This window comes from Scardinius erythrophthalmus (genome assembly GCF_964197995.2).
Source record: "Scardinius erythrophthalmus genome assembly, chromosome: 1".
Taxonomy (NCBI): domain Eukaryota; kingdom Metazoa; phylum Chordata; class Actinopteri; order Cypriniformes; family Leuciscidae; genus Scardinius; species Scardinius erythrophthalmus.
The window spans coordinates 61,996,846-62,023,017 of record NC_138221.1 but is presented as its reverse complement, the minus strand read 5'-3'; the positions used below and the strand labels follow the sequence as shown (position 1 = coordinate 62,023,017).

The 26,172-nt window shown below is 39.0% G+C and overlaps 1 protein-coding gene and 1 pseudogene across 2 annotated transcripts; both read right to left on the bottom strand.

Moving 5' to 3' along the window:
* Positions 1 to 974: 974 nt before the first annotated feature.
* Positions 975 to 17,311, bottom strand: LOC308696377 (outer dynein arm-docking complex subunit 4-like; annotated as a pseudogene). The gene is made up of 13 exons: positions 17,192 to 17,311; positions 17,013 to 17,085; positions 10,489 to 10,613; positions 7,141 to 7,294; positions 6,968 to 7,029; positions 6,447 to 6,824; positions 5,073 to 5,201; positions 4,898 to 4,976; positions 3,832 to 3,918; positions 3,526 to 3,722; positions 3,239 to 3,339; positions 3,065 to 3,101; positions 975 to 1,108 (listed from the first exon to the last, which is right to left on the bottom strand). The product of its transcript is annotated as an outer dynein arm-docking complex subunit 4-like (transcript).
* A 1,491-nt stretch (positions 17,312 to 18,802) lies between these two features.
* LOC308702808 (tripartite motif-containing protein 16-like) lies at positions 18,803 to 24,692 on the bottom strand. The gene is made up of 5 exons (XM_081385911.1): positions 24,058 to 24,692; positions 21,642 to 21,737; positions 21,313 to 21,546; positions 20,257 to 20,416; positions 18,803 to 19,579 (listed from the first exon to the last, which is right to left on the bottom strand). Exons 1-5 carry the CDS (start codon positions 24,628 to 24,630, stop codon positions 19,062 to 19,064), a joined length of 1,581 nt encoding a protein of 526 aa, XP_081242037.1. The 5' UTR covers positions 24,631 to 24,692; the 3' UTR covers positions 18,803 to 19,061.
* Between the last annotated feature and the right edge of the window lie 1,480 nt (positions 24,693 to 26,172).

The window sequence follows — 26,172 nt, the reverse complement described above, 5'->3', positions numbered from 1 at the left end:
AACGAAGATTGTTGAGTAAATTACTGGGTCAGCTGACATTTATTTTGGTCTGTCGCCAAGTGAGGTCAGAAAGCTTGCCTACCAGTTTGCTGTGGCACACCAGCTGAAGTTTGCGCCTTTGTGGTCAGAAAAAGAAAAGGCCAGCAAAGAGTGGTTTACAGGCTTCTTAAAGTGGCATACAATGCTGTCAATGAGAAAGCCAGAGGCAACTAGCCTTGCCAGAACAAGTAGCTTTAACAGAGAGAATGTTAATGCTTTCTTTGACAACTTAGAGAAAGTGTGAGTTTGGACCAGGAGACATTTGTAATGTTGATGAAACTGGGTTTACCACTGTACATAAACCAGACAAAGTGGTGGCCAGATGTGGATTCAAACAAGTACGGTCATTGACCTCTGCTGAAAGGGGAACCCTTGTCACACAGGCCTGTGCTGTCTCAGCCACAGGGAATAGTATACCTCCATACTTTATCTTCCCCTGTGTCAACTTCCGCGATCATTTCCTGATCAACGGGCCACCTGGCAGTAAAGGAGAGGCAAATTCCTCTGGATGGATGCAAGACATGCACTTTGTTGACCTCCTGAAACATTTTCAGTGAACATACAAAGCACTCAAAGGAGAAGCCCTGTTTACTCCTTTTGGACAACCACGAGTCTCATCTGTCCATTGATGGACTCAATTATGCCAAAGAAAATGGCATAATCATGCTGTCATTCCCACCCCACTGCTCACATCGGCTCCAACCATTAGACAGGTCTGTCTACGGGCTACTAAAGAGGCACATCAACATTGTGTGATGCCTGGATGAGGAACAACCCCAGGAAGACAATGTCAATTTATGACATTCTTGGGATTGTGGCAATATACTATCCTCTGACTGCAACCCCCTTGAACATTCAGACTGGCTTTAGAGTGGCTGGGGTTCAACCTTACAACAGAGATGCATTTCTGGAAACCGAGTTTGCACCATCTTACGTTACAGATCGACCCATTCAGAACCCTTCTCTGCCAGGCTCCAGCACCAACCTGTCAGATCCCAGCACCAATTCTCCTCTGCCAACCTACGAACCTGCGACCTATGAAAATCTGGACCTACGAAGAACAAAGCAGCTAAAAAAAGAAAAATCATACAAGAGTCATAATAAGATGATGAAGAGTGCTTCTGCCTCGTCTGTATATAGCCAATTTTACACAGTCGTCCAAAGGAGACCTGGGTAAAATGTGTAAAATGCAACAATTGGGCCCATGATGCTTGCTCCTCAGGCCAGGCAATTTATGCGTGTCAGAATTGTGACTCTGAAGATGAGTCTGATTAGTCAGATACAGGACATCTGTTTTGTTCAGAGGTTAAACATGTTTAGTTATGTGAGTTATCTGCAGCATTCCATTCTGTTATCATGGATCTATGTGCAAGCCAGAGAACGTTTGAGTTTAAAGTTCAAAGTAAAGTGGTCTTGCCAGTTAATGTGTTTTGACTGAAATAATTGTTTTTCCAGATTCTCCAGACACGATTGTTTATATTTCCAGCTCTGGTTTGAATTTAAAAATTAAAATCAATATTCACAATTAAGTCTTTGTGTTCTTATTTTCAGATATTATAGTGTGACAACTTACTCGCTGATGGGGCAAATTGTCACAAGTGCACATCTCTATTCAACAGTCTACAATTCCGTAATGAATAAGATATTAAGATGTTATGAATACACAAAATATAACATATGTGCCCAAGACATTTTTGTTGAGCACATACGCAAAGTCAATATCGACTCAATAGATGGAGTGTAACCTAAACTCATTTGAATGATTTTCAATTCAGACATGTTGGGATTATGAGTATTTCTCTTTATCAACAGAAGGAAACAGCACAAGTGTGTGTCTATAGCAAAACATTAACAGTATCTGGACAACATCGCTTGGACATGATTTGTTATAACTCTGAAACTGTGACAGTCTGTTTATGTAATACTATGCAAAACATATTTTTACCATATGCAAACAAGTACAGAGAAAGCAGTCATAAAGTAATCCTTAACCAATGACACCTGAATGCAATCCAACACAATGTTCCTCAGGCAGATTTTATTCCACTAATAAGGATGCATTAGTTCTGACTTTGATTGCAGACATTTTATTCAGATGGGTTCCTCGTCTTACTGGGTCACTCTGTGTCTTGCTTAACGAAGAGCCTGCAGGGCGAGAAATTGAGGAGTTGATTAAAGTAAGTCAAATAATAGCAGAGCAACATGAAGAAATATGATATTAGAGCAACGGGATAGTCAAGAATCAGGTAACATGCAAAAAATATTAAAGTAAAATATTAAAATTATCAGTTCATATTGTGACAAAACAACTAGTATTGATGATTATTCTGTCACCATGTACTAACTACCCACAACACAACATGATTCCAGAGACGTAATGCGTGCAATGCAACATCAGAACAGCTGTTTTCCTGGCATAAAATTAAGACAACACTTTCGTAACTTTTTATGTTCATGACTTCTAAAATGCTTCTCCAAGCATAATCTTTGTCATTGCTTTCCTTACGGAAGTCACAGTGGTTTTGTCATATAATATAAGCTAATATTTCTTAGCTTCCATAATCAATCTCCTTTTATCCACTTTTAATGTTTAATATGCACAAGCCCCACGGGTGATGCCATAGAAGTAGAAACTAAGCGAAAGACAAAATGTAGTGTGGCTTGACGGAGTTGCCTGTCCATTTAAATGAGTGACTAACAGTGAGAAACAGTTTCAAGGGAATTCTAGAGAATAGACATTGCAGAATATTACTAACCAGACTCTCAAGGTGTGAGGCTTTAGGTGTGCTCACTTTAGTGAAATTTCGGCAAAATTTTGCTGGCAATAAAGGTCAGTTGTCCATTATCAGTAGCAATGTATGAAGCATAGGCTCACACTTTCAAACCAAGCAGATTGCAACTCAATGCAAAATCTGCATAGGGGAAATCTTTTGTTCTTGCAAAATTTCTGATCGCATGGATTCTAATTGAAATGACTGGAATTTGCCTGCAAACATTTGCCGAACAATGGTAAATGTGATCGCACCTTTAGTCAAACTGACAATAACTTCCATATTGGTCCTCTGTGACATACACAGAAACAATAGCGCTCATCCTGTGTGATTCAGAATCTCGTAATTTTAATGTAGTTTGAAGGGGACTATAGAAAAGGCCGCGAGCGAGATGGATGGTGAGAGGGATGAGGGAGAGAGAGTGAGACCTTCTGGATGGCGTCGCTGGCGGAGTCGTCCTGCAGCAGTTTTGCCCGGTCCAGTGCTCTCTCAAAGTGTAACACACTGGCCTTGTAGTTACCCAGCTTCACTATGTAAGAGAGAAAGAGGATGTAAAGTGATGTAATCGCACAGCATGGCGTAGATCAAATATGCATAACGACCACATTAACATCCTATTGATTCTGAGCATTGTGGGAAATCAGATTATTCATGGTCACAGAGTGCATTAAACTGCTGACTTCCTGGGATTCTGGGCGATGTAGTTTGGACTCACATTCGGCCTGCGCCATGAGCACACTGGCATTGAGCTGCCATTTCTCATCAGTGATGTCATCCGCTGCCGTGAGCGAGCGGGAGCCATAGTCTCGTGCTTCGCCATAGCGCTTCAGCTCAAGGTAACAGCGGCCGATCTCATGGAACAACCAGGCTTTCTCTAACCCGCCACATGCTAGAGGCACCTTCTCCTCCCAGCTATGCAAACACACACATAAACACACACAGAACAAAATCACTATTACAATAGACTTGTCTGTGTACATCAACACCAAAGTAAACATTAATTAAAGGCAAATGCACTTACACTTCTATAGCTTGTTGGAACTTGCCAATCCGTGCGTACACACGGCCAATGTTGTCCAGAGCCCTGGATTTACTGTCCGTCAGGTCGCTATGACACAAAGCACAAACCAAACACACCTGATGAATAGCAGTTTATTAAGTCAAGTCACCTTCATTTATATAGTGCTTTTAACAATATGGATTGTTTCAAAGCAGCTTTACAGTGATAATAGGAAATTACAGTAACAGATTGTTTAGGCTCTACAACAGCTCTAGGATAAAGTTATTGTCCAGATAAAGTTAGTTTTGATTGATTGATTCACTTCCGTTGTGAAGATCATTAGTTATTAACTTAGGGGCCGCTAACACAACACCGTTCTATAAGGAAAACCCTTAACGCGCTCCGGCCGCCCATCCGCACAAAACAGTGGCTGGTGTCTCGAGAACGCACTCCCTGAAATAGGTTCGAAGGTGCAAACGATTATACGTTATCTCTGTGCAAACCTCAAAAACGCAAACCCGCGTAAACGCAGACGTCTCGCACATGCGCATTACGTGTTCAGTCCAAAGGTATGTGCGTTTGAATATATATGTGCGCAGGCGTGCAGTCCTTCTTTACAAATCAACCCAATAAACTACTTGTCTGGCCTTAAAAATTAATAATAAAGAATTCTTTGTCGCGTCTGCATAGCCATGCGAACCGGAATTATCCCGACAACATTTTATCTGTACTGAGGTAAAGGGAAGGGAAGGAGGCCTTCACAGGGGAGGGACTGGTTGACACTTCAGGACTGCGTTGTCGTTGTGTCCAGGCGCAGGTCCTTCATCAGATCTGGATCCGGCAGACTGCGGTAAACCTCAGATAAACAGCGAGACTAATATTAGCGTAGACGCCATCCTTCTTATAATGTAACAAGTACATCAGGATTTATGGGGAGTGTTCCCGGTTCCGGCTGACCTAATCTATGCAGCCTAACATTGAATTATTGAAGTCTATAATGTGTTATGTGTATGCTAGGCTAAAGCTAGGCCAAATTAACCAACCAAGAAAAACAAAAGGTAGTTTTCCTGCTCTCATGAGCGCTCACCCTTTCTTGGCCAGCTCCAGATCTTTCTCATGATGATGCAGAGCCTTGTCCATATTCCCAAGATCCATCAATGCATTGCCTACACAGGACATAAAAGAAAATGTTGTATCTCTGATTCTTGTGCTATTGATATTATATATTTAAGTATTGGGCCGATGAGATTCCCAGACTCTACCAATGCAGCTGTGCAGGTTCCCAAGCACTTCTCTCTTATTGGGCAGCACCTGCTCAGACCATTCCTTCACCGCCTTCATGAGCTCACGGGCCTTCTTCAGGCCGCTTTCTGCATCGCCGGCACTCAAGGCTGACAATTCAACAAATAACTCTCAATAAACCCAATGACATACAGAACATTTTCTGAAAATGTTTGCCAATCCAAATGTCATGCGATACCAGAGTGTTGCTAATATTGTTTCTATGAGTCTATAGGATTTTTTGGCCTGTTTTATTGTCCACCAGGAAAAAATCATGCGTCACCTAAAAAAATCTCTTAAGGTTTGGTAATTTTAGTAAAATTTCACAGAAGTAATTTTCTAATCAAGCAGTTTTCTGTTGGTCAACATGGTGAACCCACGTGACAAATGTGAATCTCCTGTGAAATTTGTTTCGCCCTCATGTGAAATTCCAGAATGTGTGGACTGGATTCCCATTGAAAAGACTGGATTTCGCCCACGAAAATCCGCTGAACAACAGTAAATCTGCAGCAGCTTTATAAAAGTAATAACACTTCTCAACAAGTATCAGAATTTGATGTATTGTTCATGTCCATGGCACAAATGGTACACAGTTATGTGCCAAAGTTTCATAGTTATATTTAGGGGTTTGTTCAAATGTCCTTAGCAAGCACTATTAATTTACATTAATACAATTTAAATAATCAGCTGGGTGTGTTATGTATCTGGTCTGCTAACACACACATTGTGGAGTGACCTGGAGAATAATTAGGATCATAATTCCAACATTATCTCCAAGTTGTCGTAGGTCAGTCACTCATCAGTTAGCTAATAATCATAGGCATACACTGCAGTTCAAAAGATTGGGGTCGGTAAGATTGTTTTTAGATAAGATAAATAAATGAATCTTTTATTCAGCAAGGATGCATTAAATTGATTAAAAAATTGAGTACAGACATTTATAATGTTACAAAAGAAAGTATCAAGTTTTCCACAAAAATATTAAGCAGTACAACTGTTTACAACATAAGAAAAAAAATTGAGCATCAAATTAGCATATCATAATGATTTCTGAAGGATCATGTGACACTGAAGACTGGAGTAATGATGCTTGGCCAAAAGGAATAAATTACATTTTAAAAACATATTCAAACAGAAATTATTTTAAACCATAATAATATTTCCCAATATGATCGAACAAATGCAGCCTTGATGAGCATCAAATATTTATTTCAAAAACATTAAAAAAGATCTTACTGACCCCCAACTCTGACAGTAGTTTATGATTTTGCATGTGCAACATGAGTATGCATCTAATGCTAAACTTTCTTGTTAGGAACCTAATGCTGTGAACTTTGAACTCTGCAGAGGTTCACCTTTGTCAATATCCTCCAGACTGGCGAGGACATATCGGGTTGGGTCTGAGGGTGGCTTGTGTTGAACCCGGCTCCACCGCTGCTGCACTAGTGTTCGGTCTTGTTGACGAGCATAGATGGGCTTATAAGATCTGTATGGGAGCAGATTGCCATACTTTATATAGAATATGGTCCATCATAGATGCAAACTAACATCAAACAAGTCCTAAAGAAGACATGAAAACACACACCTTCATCGTGTAGAAGTTTATCTAAGAATTCTCTGTCACTGTACAGTTCTCCCAGAAGTTGCTTGGCTGCTTTTTCATATTTGCTCTTCTTCTGGCCATGCTTTTTGGGTTCCTTCTTATTAGAATGATTCAAATGTTTGGGACGAACCTTTGGGATCGCATCAAACAAACAAATATGCATTACTAACTGCTAAAATGAACATAAATTATAAACAAAGGTGTGATGGTGTGGTATGAGTGACGGGGTAGCTGGCATAACGGAAGAGATAGAACGAGCAAGAGATAGCTCACCCCGTTAGACTTGTAGAAGAAAGACAGGTCTCCTTTATTTTCCAACTTCACAGAGGAAGGACCTTTTAGATCGGGGAGAGAGAGGCAGATGAGGGTTACTAACTTAAGTCACTTTGTTGTGTAACCAAAACATGAACTCCTCATTTCTCATCATGTTGTGTCTAAGGACTTACTGCCCACTGAGTTCTCGATTGCCTCTTGAGCTTTCTGGATTCCCAGTCTGAACTCCTGTAGCTCTGGACGTAGCTTATGGCCTCTGTGATAGTAGACCAATGCAAACTCAAAATCCCCCATAGTGTAGAGGGCTTCAGCCTTCTGATACAGTACCTGCAGGACACAGGATGGAGAACCAGAGAGAATCAGGTGACTTGTTAGCACATCAGAAATACAGTAAAACAGGAATATTGTGAACTATTATAACTCCAGTCTTCATTCATTGTCACATGATCCTTCAGAAATCATTCTGATATTCTGAGATGCTGCTTTGGTGCTCAAGCATTTTTTATGATCAATGTTGAAAACAGTTGTGCTGCTTAAAGTCTCCCTGTAGTCAATCATTTTATTGCTGAAAACTCATCTCTGATCACCCAAAATGAACAAGTTTTTTTTTACTCTACATCCTTGCTTCATTTAGTATATGCGGATTCATGAATATTTCAGATTAGCCCCGCCTCCAGTCACTCACACCAGTTCAGAGACCCACTCAGTCAACTTACTGAGGTAAACGCTGCACAATGATATCGCTCTTGGCTTTACAACGTCGGACACTTTTTTTTTTTTATTGTGTAAAAATTAAGTATTTACTATCACTTTTGATCAATTTAATGCATCCTTTGTGAATGAATAATCCCCATCGTCAGCCAAATTCTTTGTGACCCCAAACCTTTGATAAACATCAGATTATTCAGATGTGCTTTTACTGTGCTTTTTAGAGAGCTTATATAGTGGCTCCAAAAACGCCACAGTTAAAAATTAATGAATTTCATTGGATTGCATACAAAATACCAATCTAAGTGTCATGTGAAAAGCTAACGGTACACTTTCCACAGAACGAACCTCTCTGTTCTTGGCTATTTAGCATTTTAGTGGATTTTGTTTCACCTATAGTGTCATTTTTACCTTAAAATGTTTAATGTTAATCTTTAACATTTTTAGTGTTAATCCTAAACAGTATATTCATTCACAAAGTTATATTTGTAATATTTTGTGTTATATATAAAGCTTGTAATGTAAAGGTCACTTTTTCTGAGACCGAATCGTCATCTGATAAAGTATCAGTAAATTCGCCCCCTTCAGGACAAGTGTCTTACTACAGGTGCACATCGTTAGGTGTGTTCGACATCGGCTGCGGCTGGATGCACCCGATCGGCGAGAGCAGCCGCGTGCAGGCGGGGAGGAGCTGCAAACGGAGACGTGAAGTCGGACACTTTTTTTGGTTCCCGTAGTGGCCGCTCACGTGGTGTTTGCATAATTTACCACAGCTGAAGTGAAATAAATGCAATATTTGCCAAATAATACACTGATGTTTCAGAGACATTTTCATTCAATACTTTATGTAGCCTACTGCTTCATACAGCGTCTGTTTGAACAAGAATAAAGGTCAACATAAGCTACTATCAATGAAGTGGAGTCTACGTTTTTTAATCAGTTTTCATTTGATAAACATGACACAATATAACATCGCAACGACATGAAGAGTGTTTACTGTTATAAAAAACTGATTTGTGAGCTTTAGAGGAACTAAAGTTGTTCGAATAAACACGAAACACACGTGATCGTTGTCATGCGGTGAATCCGGCCAATCGTGGAACAGCTGTGTCGTCATCAGCCCTCATGCAGCCGCTCTTGAGAAGCTGCGCTGGCTGAGTTCTCCGGCTACTCTCGAATCCCTCTCGCGGTACTTTGATGGCATACGTCACAGTCACGTGGTGTCGGGGCTGTATCAAGTCGGACAAAATTTCTAACCGGCATGCACTGCTTTAAGTCAGCCGCCGATCGGTCTGCGCAGAGCTGCATGAAGTTGAACAATCCTATAGACTGTAAAAAATATGGACAAAGCGTCTGTGACGTCACCCATAGACTTTCTGAAGAACGGTTTTGAAGCCGTTTATGGGGGGTATGGGCGGCGCCATCTTGGAAAATCTTGGGAAATCCTAACCCCGCCCACCTTCTGACGCAGCGCGCGTCACTCAGCTCACTCTGCTTATCTCTGTGTATATTTTAGGCAACGAAATATGTTATAAAACACCAACACCATCTATGTAAAACACCAAACTAACTCTTTTCGTTTTCATTTAAAGAAATCTTAAACATTATAGCCACACAAATGTTATTCACTGCACATAACGTTTGCCTTTTTATAACAAAACGAAATATAAAACACAAACCTGCCTCTTTTCGTTTTAAATATAGCCTAATATAAAAATATAAAAAATTTTAATATGGTCCAGGCAATATGTGCATTTGTACTAAACAACAGATGTTGCAGTAAACAACATTAGATCATATTCGTTGTATTAATATGACAAAACTCAACCCAGTCTCTTTTTGATATATTTCAGTTTTATCAATATAAAAGTAAAAGGTAAAGTTACAAGAAGCTATACAAACAAAGCAAACAATTCAGTCAAACATAAAAAGTCAGCGCTCGATCTAGTCTAACCATACAACGGTACAGTTAAATAGCTTATAAACAATATAAAGTTATGAAACTTACTCAGCCAAAACGATTGCCCAGGGAACAAATTATAGATTTACGTTACGAGACCAAAGATCGCCCGTTAGATATACACAAGACTAATCATGTTTAACCACTACAGAGACGCCAGAGACCGCGGCACCTCAGAACGTCTAGCCGAGCAAAGGCTGTTCCAGGCGGGGTACATCGCGCCGAGCACCCGGTCATCGCTGGATCTCACAACTGGATACAATTTTCATAAATCTTTATAAATAAACCACAGATTTGAGCTTTAAACAACTACATTCTCGCCTGAAAAACTCTTAAAACTAAATTTCATGATACAGAAACAGTAGTATTATATGTCAACTGTATAAAAAAATGGCGCTTCTTATGTTGTCATTCTCCGTGGCGCTGCCTTGTCAGCTGTCAATCAAGCTGTCAATCAAAGTTAACCACGCCCTTATTGTCCTACATTTTATATCTAAATACGATCTAAACTAACGAGTTAGAAAAAAATTCACTGCCCTCATGGTTGTCAGGCACTCGGAACCTATCGAAAAATACAATAAAAGTCCATGGGACCAACCTGTAAAAGCATGAATTTATGCTGTGAAAACGGACATTTTAACATGGGGGCTATGGACATTTGCTCCCTTTTGGGACCTTCCCCTAGCGGATTTTCGATGTATTGCAGTTTTTCGCACTTCCGGGTAGGCTTCATTTTTCAGATGAGAATGTTGCCCCTTGGTGCACATACAGTGACTCAGAGTCAGAGCTGTGGCTGCTGGGAACTTTTGGAACAAACGATGAGACAAAAGGAAAAAAGGACGGATGAACACACCTTGAAGTAGTTTTTGTTGTCTTTGAGGGAGGTCTCGGCGTCTTTCAGCGCGCTCTCTGCATCACCTAATTTCACATAACACCTGGATCTGGCGACCAGACAGCTCTTATCTTCTTCTTCTTCTTCTTATAGTATTCCGGCAGTGTAGACGCTTCTGAACGTATTACTGCCCTCCACAGGTCAAAGTTAGGCTTAAATTCTTACATACAGTCCTGTATCATGTAAGAACTGAATAACTGCCTTGGAGATCAGTTTATGCTTAACCAGGGTTCTCAAGTTTTATCAAAATCTTGGAGTGAGATCACATGCGGTTGGGGGAGGAGCCCTAATGGAGCCCCGCCCCCCAATTTTACCCCTTGTTCATAATTAACCAGCACAAATTAAAAATAACAATTGGTAAATCTGATAAATGACAGAGCAATTAATCACATCAAATATACTCTTTAATGTTATATTTCAAAATTACAACTAAGTTACAAAAATTACAAAAATATAACAAATTGCTCCAAACAGTTTGGAAAAACAAATATTTTTGCATTTTGAATGTGTCTAGTCGAAATGGTATAATGATTTATTGTGTGGTGGGACATTGAGAACAAATGACATATTATTAAGGTATGTTAGTGTGTTTGTGTGTGTGTGTGTGTGTGTGTGTGTGTGTGTGTGTGTGTGTGTGTGTACACACAAGAGTACACACTCCAGCTTATGAAATGTGTTTTGTGTTGCTAGTGTTTGAAAAATACAAATGCATGGCAATCAATGATTAAAGTAACGTTATGTTTTGACAGGATATAAAATATTACCCAGAGCACTCTTGCTTTAATATGTATGTCTTAATGTAACCAGAAATACTATTAATACAGTATAATATATAATATAATTTAAAATAAAATAAATACATTTAAATTTATTTAAAATAAAATGAAGAAATACATCTTCATTCCTTCCCATACCCACTAACATTTCCCTTAGTTTCAGATAATGTAAGCTAGCCAAACTGAGCCAAAGCTTCTGGCCTGGTTGCAAAGTAGTTGTAGAGTTTTTGACTGCATCAATAATAATGTATACTATGGGCTATATATGAAATGTTCCAGCCTTAAAAATGTTAGACGAGCTTTCGTCCAACTTACCTTCTCCATCACGACGTGTGTTCGCGCGATGTTGTTGGTTACCTAGTAACGAACGTACGGTGGCCGAGAATGTTCCGTCAACTTCCGTGTGTTCGCGCATCTATGTTGCCTAGTAACGAACGCAATCTGGCCGAGATACGTGCTGGCGGCAGGAAACTTCACTTTGTGTGCCCGCGCCTCATATACAACGTTATATATAAAGCTTGTAGGACAACTTGGTTGGCATTGCCTTTTCAGCGTGAGAAATACACGGTGTGGCGTGTGAGCGTGTGAACTGGTTGAATTGCGTGTGTCTCACGGCCAATGCGTGAGACTTGAGAACCCTGGCTTAACACTGTGACCAAACAAAGAGAAAAGAGAAAAGGCCTTAACTCCAAGTCCTGTCAATTTAATAAAGAATATATTTCTTTCTGCCCTATACTTTCTGCATTCTAGGAAAACATGACCTACTGTCTCCAGACTCCCACATTCACACAAGCCAGAAACATGCTTTCCTACAATGCACAAAGAATAATTTAACCCACAGTGCCCCAACCTCAATCTACACATTTTAACTGAGTCCCTACGTGACAAAATGTTAAATGAACCTCTTTTCCTAACATTAGGTTGTATGGAAAAGTAGTGTCTACCCCTAATTTCCTTTTCCCACCCTCTCTGCCATTCATTTATTAAACCCTCTTTAATTTGTTCCCTCAGTTCCACTCTCCCTAATAATACATGGACATCTACTTCTCTTCCTAAGCTCTCCTTTGCTATTTCATCCACCCGCTCATTCCCCCTCACCCCAGCATGCCCGGGAACCCAGCAAAAACTGATATTACACTCAAACCTAATTCTAAAAAACACATTCAAGATGTCATATACAATGTCAGGACGAGCTTTAGATTTTCCTACTTTTAAATTTTCTAGAGCAGCTGCAGAATCAGAACAAATAATGACTTCTCTAGGTTTTACTTCCTCAATCCACCATAGAGCCCATAAAATTGCCATTAATTCAACAGTAAGAACAGAACTTCCATTAGAAATACGTTGACCAAATTCCAACCCTAACTGTTCCACATATACCCCAAATCCAGCTTTCCCACTAGCTAGATCTCTAGATCCATCTGTAAAAATAATCAAAGTGCTCTCACTGATTGAATTAAGATATTCCTCTATTTTTGGTGCCACCTCACATTTATCCTTTTCCTGAAGAAAACCAAGCTCAACACACACTTCAGGCATCACCCAATAGGGCATAGGTAACCAACTTGTGTGTTCTACGATACTTCCCTGATCCATGCTCATCTTCCCTGCCCACTTATTTATTATGACAAAAAAATTATTGTATCTATTATCTCCAGCAACCTCTTGCAACAGACACCTTGCGGGGAAGGTACGTTTACACCCACTAAGTTTTACCCAGTACTGTAACCCTAGCTTAATGCGCCTTAACCATAAGGGCATTTCTCCCATTTCAATGAGCAGGGCAGGTACTGGGGTAGTTCTGAAGGCCCCACAGCAAAGCCTCAAAGCTCTTGCCTGCACCACATCCAACCTAGCCAGAACAGTTTTGGAAGCAGATCCATATACAAAGCACCCATAATCAAGAGCAGATCTGATCATAGCCTGAAAAATTAGCATCATTGTCTCCCTATTAGCCCCCCACCCACACCCAGCCAGACTTCTCATCACATTTAAAACTTTTTCACACTTCAACACAATTTTACCTACATGCACGGCCCAAGTCATACGCTCTTCAAACCAAATACCCAAAAATTTAAAAACCTTTACCTTCTCCAATGGAGACCCATACATATATAGCCCTATTTTAGGTAACTTTCTTTTAAAACCAAATACCATATATTTAGTCTTAGAAGCAGAGATTTTGAAACCCCATGTATTTCCCCATTCCTCTACAGAAACTAACACTCTTTGAACCTGTTTTAAAACAAACTCTACATTGCGCCCTCTTTTCCAAACGGCCCCGTCATCTGCAAATAAAGATAACCCGAATCCTCTCTCTATTCCACCAAAGATATCATTAATCATTATATTAAATAAAACTGGACTTATTACACTTCCCTGTGGGGTTCCATTCTCTATGTCCACAGTCTTTGAACTAACACTACCAACCTTTACTTGAATTGTTCTTTTCATTAAAAAGTCCTTTAACCAATTAAACATTCGTCCCCTAACTCCCATGTCAAAAATTTTAATCATCAATCCCTCCTTCCACAAAGAATCATAAGCCTTTTCAATATCCAGAAATACACTCACTACTATTTCCTTATTACTAAATGCCCTTTTAATATCTTGATCCAAAACTGCAACTGACTCCATTGTAGATCTTCCATTTCTAAAACCATTCTGAACATCAACAAATTGTCCTCTAGTTTCTAAAAAATATACTAATCTGTTAGTTACCATCCTCTCCATAATCTTACAGGTCACTGCTGTGAGTGCTATAGGACGGTATGAATTAGGGTCAGATGCCTCTTTCCCTGGTTTCAAGACAGGGACCACAACGGCATGTTTCCACTCCTTGGGCAAATGACCCTCTGCCCACACAGTATTAAACAAAGCTAAGATTTCTTCAAGTACAAAATCATCCAGATATTTAAATAACTCATAAGACAGCCTATCTCTCCCCGGGGTAGTATTTGCTCCAGACATAATTGCATCCTTTAATTCTTTTAAAGAAAAGAACAAATTAATAGGATTTTCATTTTCCAAACTCCTCTCTAACTTCCACTGATTAACTTCCATCAATTCAGCCCTCTTCCTACACCTCTCAACCCCCATACTCTCTGATCTATGCACAGCTTGAAAACTCTCAACAAACATGTCTGCTTTTTCCTTATTGGAAACTGCTACTACCTCTCCCTTCTGTAGCACGGGTAACAATCTTCTTTTATATACCCCTGACATTCTGCGTACCGCTGCCCACAAATGCCTTACTGGTGTTTCAGGACCTAACGTACCACAAAACTTCCTCCAACTATCTCTTTTTGCATCCTTTATAACTCGTCTTGTTACTGCCCTTAGACGTTTGTACTCTATTGCATTAACCAATATAGGATACTTTCTTAACCTTCTATATGCTTTATTCCTACTCCTTACAGCCTCATCACATTCTTTATTCCACCAAGGAACCAGCACACGTGGCCTAGGGTCCTGCTTCACAGGTATAGTATAACAAGCAGCCTCATGCATCAGGAGACTAATTGAAGTATTCCAGTTATCTACAGAACCCTAACTATCAACATTTCCTACTAAGCTTTGAGCTTTCTCCTGGTATTTATCCCATTTAGCCTGAGAAAAGTTATATCTAGGGACATTCTTTTCCACTTCTCTTCTCAAATCCCTACCAAACCTACATAAAATTGGGTAATGATCACTACCTAACGTATATGAATCTATAACATCCCACTCACCAATTCTAGCTAAGTTTGATGAGGCAATTGATAAATCTATATGGCTGTAGGTATTTCTCCCAATATTATACCTAGTTGGTCTTCCGTCATTTAACACTACCAACTCATATTTATCTAAAAATTCTTCTACTACAACACCATTTTTATCCCTGAAATCACTCCCCCATATTGGATTGTGTGCATTAAAATCCCCAATCCATATAACAGGACACCTTACCTTCTCCATTATCTCCTCAAAATCTAACAATACCAAAGGTTGACAGGGGTTATAATGGTTGATCACAGTAATAGAACTGATACTACTCCAAACCTCCACAACCAAACACTCAATATTAGAATTAATGTCAACCTTTCTATACTGCAACCCATTCTTAACAAAGGTTGCACAACCCCCGCCTGATCTATCAAGCCTGTCTAATCTCAAACATTCATAACCTGGAATTACAAAATCTAGACAGGGCTTTAGCCATGTTTCTTGGATACATATCAAAGCAGGTACTTCTTTAAAATCATCTACAAACCTTTTTAACTCCTGACCATTTCCAATCAGACTCCGGGCGTTCCATTGAAGAATATACCACATTAAAATATTAATGAGGATCCTCATCATCCACCTCACTAACGTCCTCCATACTGCTAGCCTTCGATAACTGTGACCTGTTTATACACTGACTCTCCATCATGTATTGATGTAACTTTTCTGGCACCTGCTTTATACTCAGATACCTTTCAGCTGCACCCACAACTAACCTAATGACATCCGACCGGTTTGCTGCTTTCTTAGTTCCCACCAACACATCAGAAACAAAAGACAAAAATGACTCCTTACTAAAAATGATCATGTCAGATGAAGGTACAGATGGTAGATTGGACATAGGGACCTGGCATCCTAGCGCCTCTCTTTCAACAGAACTTCCGTTTCCGCTTTCTCTAGCCACTCTTTGAACCGCCTCTGCATAAGTTACCTTGTTCTGATCCTTCACAACCTGCACCCGCCTAGCTTGGACAAAGTGCTTACAACCGTGAAACCCTGCTGCATGAACCCCATCACAGTTAGGGCACTTAGGAGTCTCTGCCTTACAATTTTGTATTATATGATCTCCACCACACTTTGCACACTTTCTTTTGCCCCGACACGATCCAGCAACATGCCCAAACTTCTGACAATTATAGCAGCGCAACGGTGGTTTAATGTACTCCCTCACATAATATGCCATACTTCCTAGAAACACTCTCTGTGGCAATACACCATCTGTAAACGTTAACATGATGGGCGGATCCCCAGCTCCATCTCTACGCTTAAATCTTACCACATCAGTAACTTGGGCTCCCTTAACATTTTCTAAGATCTCCTTCTCAGATAAGCCAGCAAACACTCCATATACTATTCCCTTGACACCCTGCTTGCTTCCTCTTGGGACCAAAGTCTCCACCTTAACCACCAACTTCCCCACACCTCTAGCATCACCATACTGTTTCCTATTTTTGCAACAAACTCTTAACATTCCATTATATAATATCTTGGCCTGAAAATCCTTACCTATCTGACTCTCCAAAGCATTAGTAACCTTTAATGGATTAATTGCTCTGAATCCTGCATCTCCTTGATTAGCTCCCTTGACTTTAAACAGCACAACTAACTCTTCAGAACTTCCTGTTCTCCTAACTTTATTTCCTTCATCTCCTGACATTTCAGGTCTTTCACTCGATGCCTCCCTCTTAGAACCCCCCTTTTCCTTAACCACCGTATGCCACCCACCATCCTCATCATCATCCCTTCCACTCCCTGAAGCCATAGGCCTCCAATATCACTACCTTATCTCAACACTAATTTAATATTATTTTACTTCTACTACTAAAAAGAAAATTAGGAAAAAAACAAGGTCCTTCCAGCATAGAACACCAACTGATCTCCCGTTCTGTCGCCCGCAATCAACCCGCGTGCACTACCAAAACCCCACGTCGCGCGTGCTCTTACTGTGAGGACAAGAGTTTGAGCCAACTTCCAAGCCGCCTCGACAGCTCTTATCATCCGGCTGTAAACTTAAAGCCTGTTGGATAGCAGAGAAGACGCTTATAAAATGTAAAATAAAGCAATCAATTTAATTTCGTCTGAACGTAAGCAATGCAATATGTGTTTCGCAGTTATTAGCTCACCGTGGAAAAGCACTCGATAGCTTTGACATACTCGCCCTTCTGAAACAGCTGGTCACCTTCAGATATATAGGTGGTAAAGGTACTCTTTGGCCCGGCTTGTTCTCCCTCGTTATCGGACATTTTAATCGTAGTCTAAGCAGAATTATATCAAAACCTTTCAGTACACATCAGTAAGAGCAACCGTCCCATCCGCTCGTATCCTAGAAACGCTCCTAACAAAACCCAGTGGGGCCAATGAACTGCGTTAGGAACTTTGATTGACATGCCAACACATACTACGACATTCAATTCGAAACGTTTATGCGTAATGTCAATAAATGATATATCGTTTATAAAACGTAAAATATTATCTAAAATAATCTTTAATTCAACAAACGTTTCTTAATATATATATATATATATATATAGACCCCCCAAAAGTTGAGGATTTTGTAAGGTTGTATTATTAATATCTAAATCTGAAAATTTGGTTCAGATTATTATGCCATTAGGGATAGCCTTAATTACTTTATTAAATTATTTCTCATTTACAAATAAACAACTGGTCTCTCCTTATTTGATAAAGGTTTTAATAACAATTTTATAAGAAATTCCTTTAATGTCGGATCCAGTCCTCCATGTAAATCAAAATGGCTTAAACCTTATTGTATATCTTGGCACAGCATTTGGACATTACCCTATAAATATTTTATTTCTAATAAAGTAAAAGAAGTAATGTGCAAAATTATTCATATCCTGTAAATGCAGCCATTAGTAGATATATCAATACTGTTTTTGATAAATATACTTTGTAACACATCACTTGAAGATATTGAACATTTATTTTTGTATTGCCCTTTTTCTATTTCTTTTTGGACTTAATTTAGAACTTCATGACATTTTACTTTGTTTTCAAAACCCATATTTTTCTTCTGAAAAACAAAATTATATTATTAATCTTTTAATTATTTTGGCGAAGTTTTATATTCATAAGACAAAAATAACTCAAAAGAAACCCTCGTATATTACCTTTTATAACACCGATCTCACAATATACTTTGAAACTCTTCCAAACATGAGATCACAAAACAATAAGCTTAGAAAAAACAATAAAAATTTTAAAGCTTTTCAAATTCATATAACTGATATTATAAAGCACTTTTATTTCTGTATTTTATTATTATTATTATTTATTTTTTATTATTATTATTATTTTACATAGGCTACATGTTCATTTTATATTTTGGTTCTTGTTGTTATTATTTATTTTATACATTGTGAACTGTATTTACAATGTCTTGTATTTGTTTTGTTTTTTGTTGCATTGTACTCGTCTGTAATTGAACTAAAAAAAAAATAATAATAAACAAAACAACGTCAGCTTCTGTGTCTTCAGCAAGAGCTCTGTGTGAAATTGTCTCTGTCTATTTATTGTTTGTTTGAGTCAAGCAAATATATATAAGCAATTTGAATCGTGTCTCTCCCTGCCCTCGCTACATCTACACAAAAATGCCCTGATTTTACACAGGTTTAATCATGTTCTCATGATGATCAGACTCTCCACATACTCATATAGAAAAGCAAGAAGAAGAAGACAGAGAGAGAAAAAAAAAAGCACAGAGGAAATATTTTCCCTTAATTCTCTTTTCTTTTTATTCAGAACTAGAGCTCACTGCTTTTTGCAACAACAACACTGACACATTTCTCCATATCTGGAAATAACTATTTTACATCAACAACTTTATCAAACACATTTATTCTGTTATTTCTGTGGCAGAAGTTAAGATATTAAAGAAAATTAAAATAAGAGTCTCTGTATCTCACTGTTACTGATTTATCGTGCAGCTCAAAGTATTATGGGTAAAATCTCTCTACAATCTGTTCTGAAACATCAACACAGTTTCACTGATCCAGAACCAACCCAAAACCCAGGATAGAGCGTCTGAGTGAATGTGGTCTGGACTGTGTGGATGAGGCTCATTGTGTCAGAGACGCTGTAGAAGGACAGAGTTCCTGCACTGTGATCCACATACACTCCTATTCTTCTGCTGATGGACTTTACAGGGAGAACAGTGTGTATGTTATTGTGCCAGAATATGTAACTGGAGGAAGAGCAGGACAAACTCCAGGACTGATCATTAAATCCAAACAAACACTCATTACCCCGTCCCTTCCTGCTGATGCTCTTATATGACACTGATATATACACACAACTCCCAGTCCACTCAATCTCCCAGTAACAGCGTCCACACACACTCTCTCTACACAACACTTGAGAGTATTGATCAAATCTGTCTGGATGATCAGGATACGGCTGCTCTGTGTTAGTGACAGTAATCACTCTGTTCCTCTCAGACAGACTGAGGTGTTTATTCACTGTGTTCAGATCCAGAGTGAGCTGATGGGAATCTGATGGAGAGAAAACACATCAGAAACAGGAATTATGAATCTGTCTGATCTTTTAATGTATCTGAACTCTTCATGAATCAGTGTTCAATGTATCATCAGTGTCTCAGTACAGCTGACCAAATATCCTGTGCAAATGATCAGTTATAAAAATTATAAAAATATAAAAATATATTGTAGGAAGTCGTTCCTGGTCTTGGGATTCATGTTGGTGAAAGTGACTGTAGAAAAAAACAGACATGAACAGTGTGAAGAGAAATGACAAGATAAAATACATTCATTTCTGAGACATTTATAATATGATGCTCTATAATATTAGATGATGGACTCATTTCTGAGAGCAGATTAATAATCTCCAGAGGCTTCATTTATAAAACACACACATCGGATTGATCCTAAATTCCATGGATTTCATCCTCCGTCATGTGTGTATAAACGCTTGTCCACGATGATGAGTCCGTATTTCTGAATCATCAAGAGATATTTGTGGCCGTTCTGTAGGAGGATTTGATGGACTTGAATTTAATTTATTAATAACTGATTTAAAACTGGGATGCATTTAATTACATTTTTGTTAAAATGGACGTTTTATAAATCGTTGGAACATTTCAGAAACGGTTGTACATTCAGATTTGGGATCTTTCTCCACACGTCTGTATAAACGAGGCGCAGGACTTTACCTCCGTCTGAGATCTTCTTGATCTCCTCTTTGCAGAAATCCTCCAGTTTGTCTCTCAGCTGACGGACAGATTCTCTCACGCCATCAAAAGAGGAGAGAGAACTGAAGGAAACGTCGGGTTCGTCTGTAGATTCAGGAGGTGCTGAGAGAGACTGGAAACTCTACAGAAAACATAAATCAAAACTCATCATCTCCACACTTCAGCCAATAACCTGCACTATATCAGATCTGAGCGGCTCTTGTTGACTTCACTTCTCTTCAGTGACTCGCTTCAATCCAGTACTTTCACACAATCAGCACATTCTTCATATTCATCATTTAATGCTACAAACTCCAGTATCTGACACTTAATAATAATATATAAATATATATACTTAAGAGCAGATTGAATGTAATGCTTTCAGACACTTAATTATTTTAATTAAATGAATGTCTTATAGTTTAAATTTATATTAAATGCAATTAGCTAATATTTAGAGAGCTTTTTGACCATCTTAAGTAGGATTTAAGTATCTTTATATTTAATTTCAGAATTATTTCTATTGTCTTTGGTGGTTAAAGTTAATGCTGAATGAACTGACACACATTTATGATAAACTAAAAAGTAATTTCTATTGAAAACTGTTTGTTTAATTTTATCAACATTATCAATATTATCAACTTTGAAGATCACCTGACCCAATTTTGGTGCCAATTACTGAAATTATTTTAGTAGAAATAAAAGATTTCATCAAAAGAGGATGAAAAATCTAGTTGGCTGGATATTGATTCCATCAAGTTTACTGATTTCATCAAGACAGAAGAAACCAGAAGGAAAAATGAGTTAATATTTAATGGTACATTTCCCAGGGCTTTGTAAGTGTGTCTCTTTAAACAGAAGATGATCAGATGAGAGTCTGACTGATGATTATATGATAACACAACACTTGACTGAATCTGACTGAATTCCTGACAACATCTCAGTCAACGGCTCATTCTGCTCTCATGAAATGTTTCTCTGTCATAGCAGGATCTTGCTCAAGTCCACTATGATCCTGTTGTTCTAGATCTCTGTTACCTGCAGGAACTGGATGTGATCTTGTGTGTGTGAAAGCTGCTCCAGCTCAGCGTCTCTCCTCCTCAGATCATTGATCTCCTGCTCCAGTCGCTCCAGTCGTCCTTCAGCTCGACTCACTGCAGTCTTTTCCTGATCTCTGATCCGCTGTGTGACCTCAGAGCGGCTTCTCTCAATGGAGCGGATGATCTCAGTGAAGATCCTCTCACTGTCCTCCACTGCTGTCTGTGCAGAGCGCTGTTACACACACATCACAATCACACAGTGGCTTCAGCACGACTGACAGAGTCCAAACTGAGACGTCTCAAACTTCTCTTCTTCTCCAGACTCACCTTATGAGACTTCACAGCCTCTCTCAGATGCTGAAGATCTTTCTGTCTCTGCTGGATTCTCTGACGGATCTTCATCTGCGTCTCCTTCAGCTGTTTCTGGAGGACAAACCAATGACAGGGAATGACACATAAAACTACTGTCATACAAACATTAAAGTTACATGAATCCAGAGTTGGTGAAGTGGTTAAAGATCTTGCATGGTAAGTTTTTACTGTCTGGTTCAAACCACAGATTCATGGTTTCCTGAAATGAATGTCAGCAGTATTTCATCAGTGCCTAGTTTTATATCATTAGTCTCATCATTTACTCTCCCTCATGTCGCTCCAAACCTGTATGACTTTCTGTCTATTGTGAGACACAACAGAAGATATTTAGAAGAATGTCTCAGCGGTTTACAGAGGCCAAATAAAATATGGTGACACGTCAATAACATCAAACCTCATTGGTTCTTTCATGTCACAGTCACATGACTAAACACCATGATGTCATGACACAAACACCAGTGAAGTTTGATGTGTTTAGATCATATTTGATTTGGGTGAGACATACAAGAGTTTATCAATGATTTGATTTGTGATAAAAAATGTGGCTCTTTTAAAAGTAGCATATTTTAAAAAGTGCACTTATTTTGGAAATTATATACTTTAAAAGAATACAATTGTGAAATGAGTGTGAACTGAACTAAATGTTTTCAGACACGTAATTGCATGTTAATTAAATTAAATGAAAATGTATTATAGTTTAAATATACATATAAAGCAATTAGCTGAGCTTAAGAGTGACTTTTTGACTCACTTAAGTAAGATTTAAGTATATAATGAAATTCTATTTATCAGCAAATAACTCAAAAAGGATACATTCACTGTAAAGTTCAGACTCTAAGCTTTCAAATGACATCAACTTTGTGTTAATCAAGGCAAGATTTTTAAAAAATATGGTAAAGAATATTTTCGCAGCTAGGTGGCGCCTGCTGGCGGTACACTCGGTTTTAGAGGGATTACTCAGCACTCGTTAGGAGTTAATAAATGTAATTAGATGCATTAAAAAGCTGAGATCCTAAGCTTTAAAATGATATATAATTTGTGTTGTTCCATTCAGTGGTTGCTTAGTAATATTTTTTTTTCTTTCCGAATGGGAATAAATCAAATAAATAAATAAAAAAGCTATAGGCCGCCTATAGGCGGTTATAGGACATGACACAAATTAATACATTTTGAAGCCACTAGATGGCGCTCTTCTCAGTTGAAATTTTTTTTTTTTAGGCCTGCACTCTATTTTGATGTGAAATGTTGCATTTATTGAAAAATAAAAAAAAAATAAAAAAATAAAAAATAATATATTAATTCCAATGGAAAAAATAGCTCATAAAAATTATATAATTAATGCAAAATATCATAAAAAATTCCAAAAATTCTAAATAATAATCAGAAAACATTATAGAACAAAAATATATTTGATTGGTTATCCTGGGAAAAAGTAAAGTAAGATTTTAAGGCTTCGCCCGTTTTCGGGCGGGAGGAAGCTAAGTGTGACTATAATACGAAGAAGCCCAGAGGGTTAATGTCATCATATTTGATTTGGGCTCCACATACATGAGTTTATCAATGATTTTATTTTATTTTATTTGTGAATAAAAAATGTGGCTCTTTTAAAAGTAGCATATTTCAAAGACTGCACTTATTTTGGAAATTATATACTTTAAAAGAATATAATTGTGAAATAAGTGTGAACTGAACGTAATGTTTTCAGACACGACGTAATTGCATGTTAATTGCTATTAAATTAAATTAATTAATTTTGTTTAAATTTACATATAAAGCAATTAGCAGAACTTAAGAGAGACTTTTTGACCCACTTAAGTAAGATTTAAGTATATAATGTAATTTCATAATTTTATTGAGTTAAATTGAAATGAGTAAATATTATTAAAATGTACTTTAAAGTAAAACTTTTCATTTTACATTATAAAAAAGTGTACTTTATAAAGTGTACTTATGAAACAGTCATGAAAGTTGACACTTTTTAAGTGCACTTAAGTGGCCTTTCATTTCATTAATATTATATTTTCTGCAAGTACAGTTTTTATTTATTTATTTATTTGTATATACTTTTAATTTGAAGTACACTACAAGTGCATGTCAATTCAGGCATCAATACACTTACAGTAAGCGTACTTCTTTCTTTAACCACTAGTTGTTTAGATTACTTTTATGCTTTTTCTCCTTTTTGGAGCTTGAAACTTTTTTACTCCATTGAAATAGAAAAATAAACAAAACAGACGAGACATTTTTCAAAATGTCATATTTACAATCAACAGAAGAAACTCAGTCAAACCGGTTTGGGACAACATGAGTAAATGAGTGAGTAAATAAAGACACTTTCATTTCTGCATGATCAATCCCTCTCAGTTCATACCTGTTTCTCTGTCCTCTGTGCTGCAGTTGATACAGTGTTGTGGTTTTTATGTTCACTCTCCTTACACCACACACAGATGCACTGTTGATCAGTGATACAGAACATTTCTAGCTCTTTATCATGTTTACGGCAGATCATGTCCTGCAGTCGTCCAGTGGCATCAATCACTTTGTGTGGCTTACGAGAGTGAAATTCCTCATGACGGTCAAAATTAGTTTGACAGTAAGATTCCTGACACACCAGACAGGACTTGACGGCTTTGTATTTTCTTCCAGTACAGACGTCACACTGCACGTCTCCAGCTCCAGCGTAACAGTCAGCAGGAAGTTTAGTCTTCTTCAGTTTCTCCACCAGTTCAGCCAGAATGGTGTTTTTAGCTAAAGCAGGTCTTGGACTGAAGGTCTGTCTACACTGAGGGCAGCTGTAGACTCTCTTCTCATCCTCCTGATCCCAGCAGTCTGTAATACAGATCTTACAGTAACTGTGTCCACAGGGGATAGCCACTGGTTCCTTCAGGAGATCCAGACACACTGGACACGTGAACTCATCCTGAGAAAATCTGGCTTCTGCCATTTTACTGCATGAATACAGAGAGACACAAACACACAACAGCTCAACAATACTTCTGTTTCTGTTTCTCTGAACTGAGGAGTTGAAATAGTTTCCTGCTTCTGTGTTTGAGTGACATGTGTAAAACAGGAGTGTCTGTAAAGCAGCTTCCTCATTCCTGGTGAAGGAGAGTCACTTTACTGCTGTGTTTATGTGTCCTAGTGGAGTCGAAAACATTGAATTACGAGTTCAAAGCACATGAATAACAGAGAGAAGTTTTATTTATGAATGACAAACTCAAAATTCTAAACTCTCACACACATGACCAGCGTCAGCCAATAGTGAGCCTACTGTACGTGGTGACGTGCAACACAGACGCGCTGCGCTAAAACACTACGTGAAAAAACTCGAGGCCCAGAGAGAAGGAAATGAATAGTGGAATAAAGTCGTTATTTTTTTTTTTTTTTCGCACAAAAAGTATTCTCGTCGCTTTATAAACTTAAGATTGAGCCACTGTAGTCACTTGGACTATATTAATGATGTCTGTGGCGAGGGGGGCGTGGTTTCGCGAGGTCTGGAGCGGGAGAAAAAGGTGGGGGCCGAGCGGTGAGTAAGTAGGTCAAGTGCAGATGATGAACACCTGTGTCTGATTGCAGTAATTGGCGTGGAGAGACCGCATAAAGCCGAGGAGAGCGAGAGAGAGGACGAGAGAGTTTGGACTGGGACCTCACAAGGACGCTGCTGGAGAGTCAAAAGAGAAATCGTGCTGAGAATATTGTTTTGTCTGAAAGCTGTGCTGTGACACGGTGAAGGCGCTTTGTGCGCATCGTTTTGTTTGTGAGAAACAGTCAATAAAGTGAGCGTCCCAGTCAGCCGACCCCTGTCTTCTTCCTTCCTATATATATACATCATTACGAACCTTATTACAGTGGTGCCGAAACCCAGGAAGGAGGAAGATCATCGCCGCCATGCAAAACCCGCCAGCCTCGCCATTTGCGGACATCATACAAACGCTCGCCGGTCTTCACCAGGAACAACATCGACAGCTGCTGGCCATAAAGGAGGAGCAAGACCATCGCTTTGAAGCACTCCTCCGAGGCCAGCATGAAGACCGCGAGCTGTTCCGGAGCTGGATAGACCGGGAGGTTAAGGCCGTCCCCCAAACACCTGCGTCCTCACCGCTGCCGCTGAACAAAATGGGGCCGCAGGATGACCCGGAGGCTTTTCTGGACCTCTTCGAGCGGTCAGCGGAGGACAGGGGATGGCCCTCTACGGACTGGCCAATGCGGCTCATCCCGTTGCTTTCCGGGGAAGCACAAGTAGCCGCACACCAACTGCCAGTCCGGAACCTCCTGGTCTATGAAGACCTGAAACGTGCCATCCTACAGCGGGTCGGCCGGACCCCAGAACAACACCGTCAGCGCTTCAGGACCCTGAGCCTCGACGAGTCCGGCCGGCCCTTCATCATGGCACAACAGCTCCGGGACTCTTGCCGCAAGTGGCTGATGGCCGATGGAAGCGACGTCGAGGGTATCATAGATCGAGTGGTACTGGAGCAGTTCATCT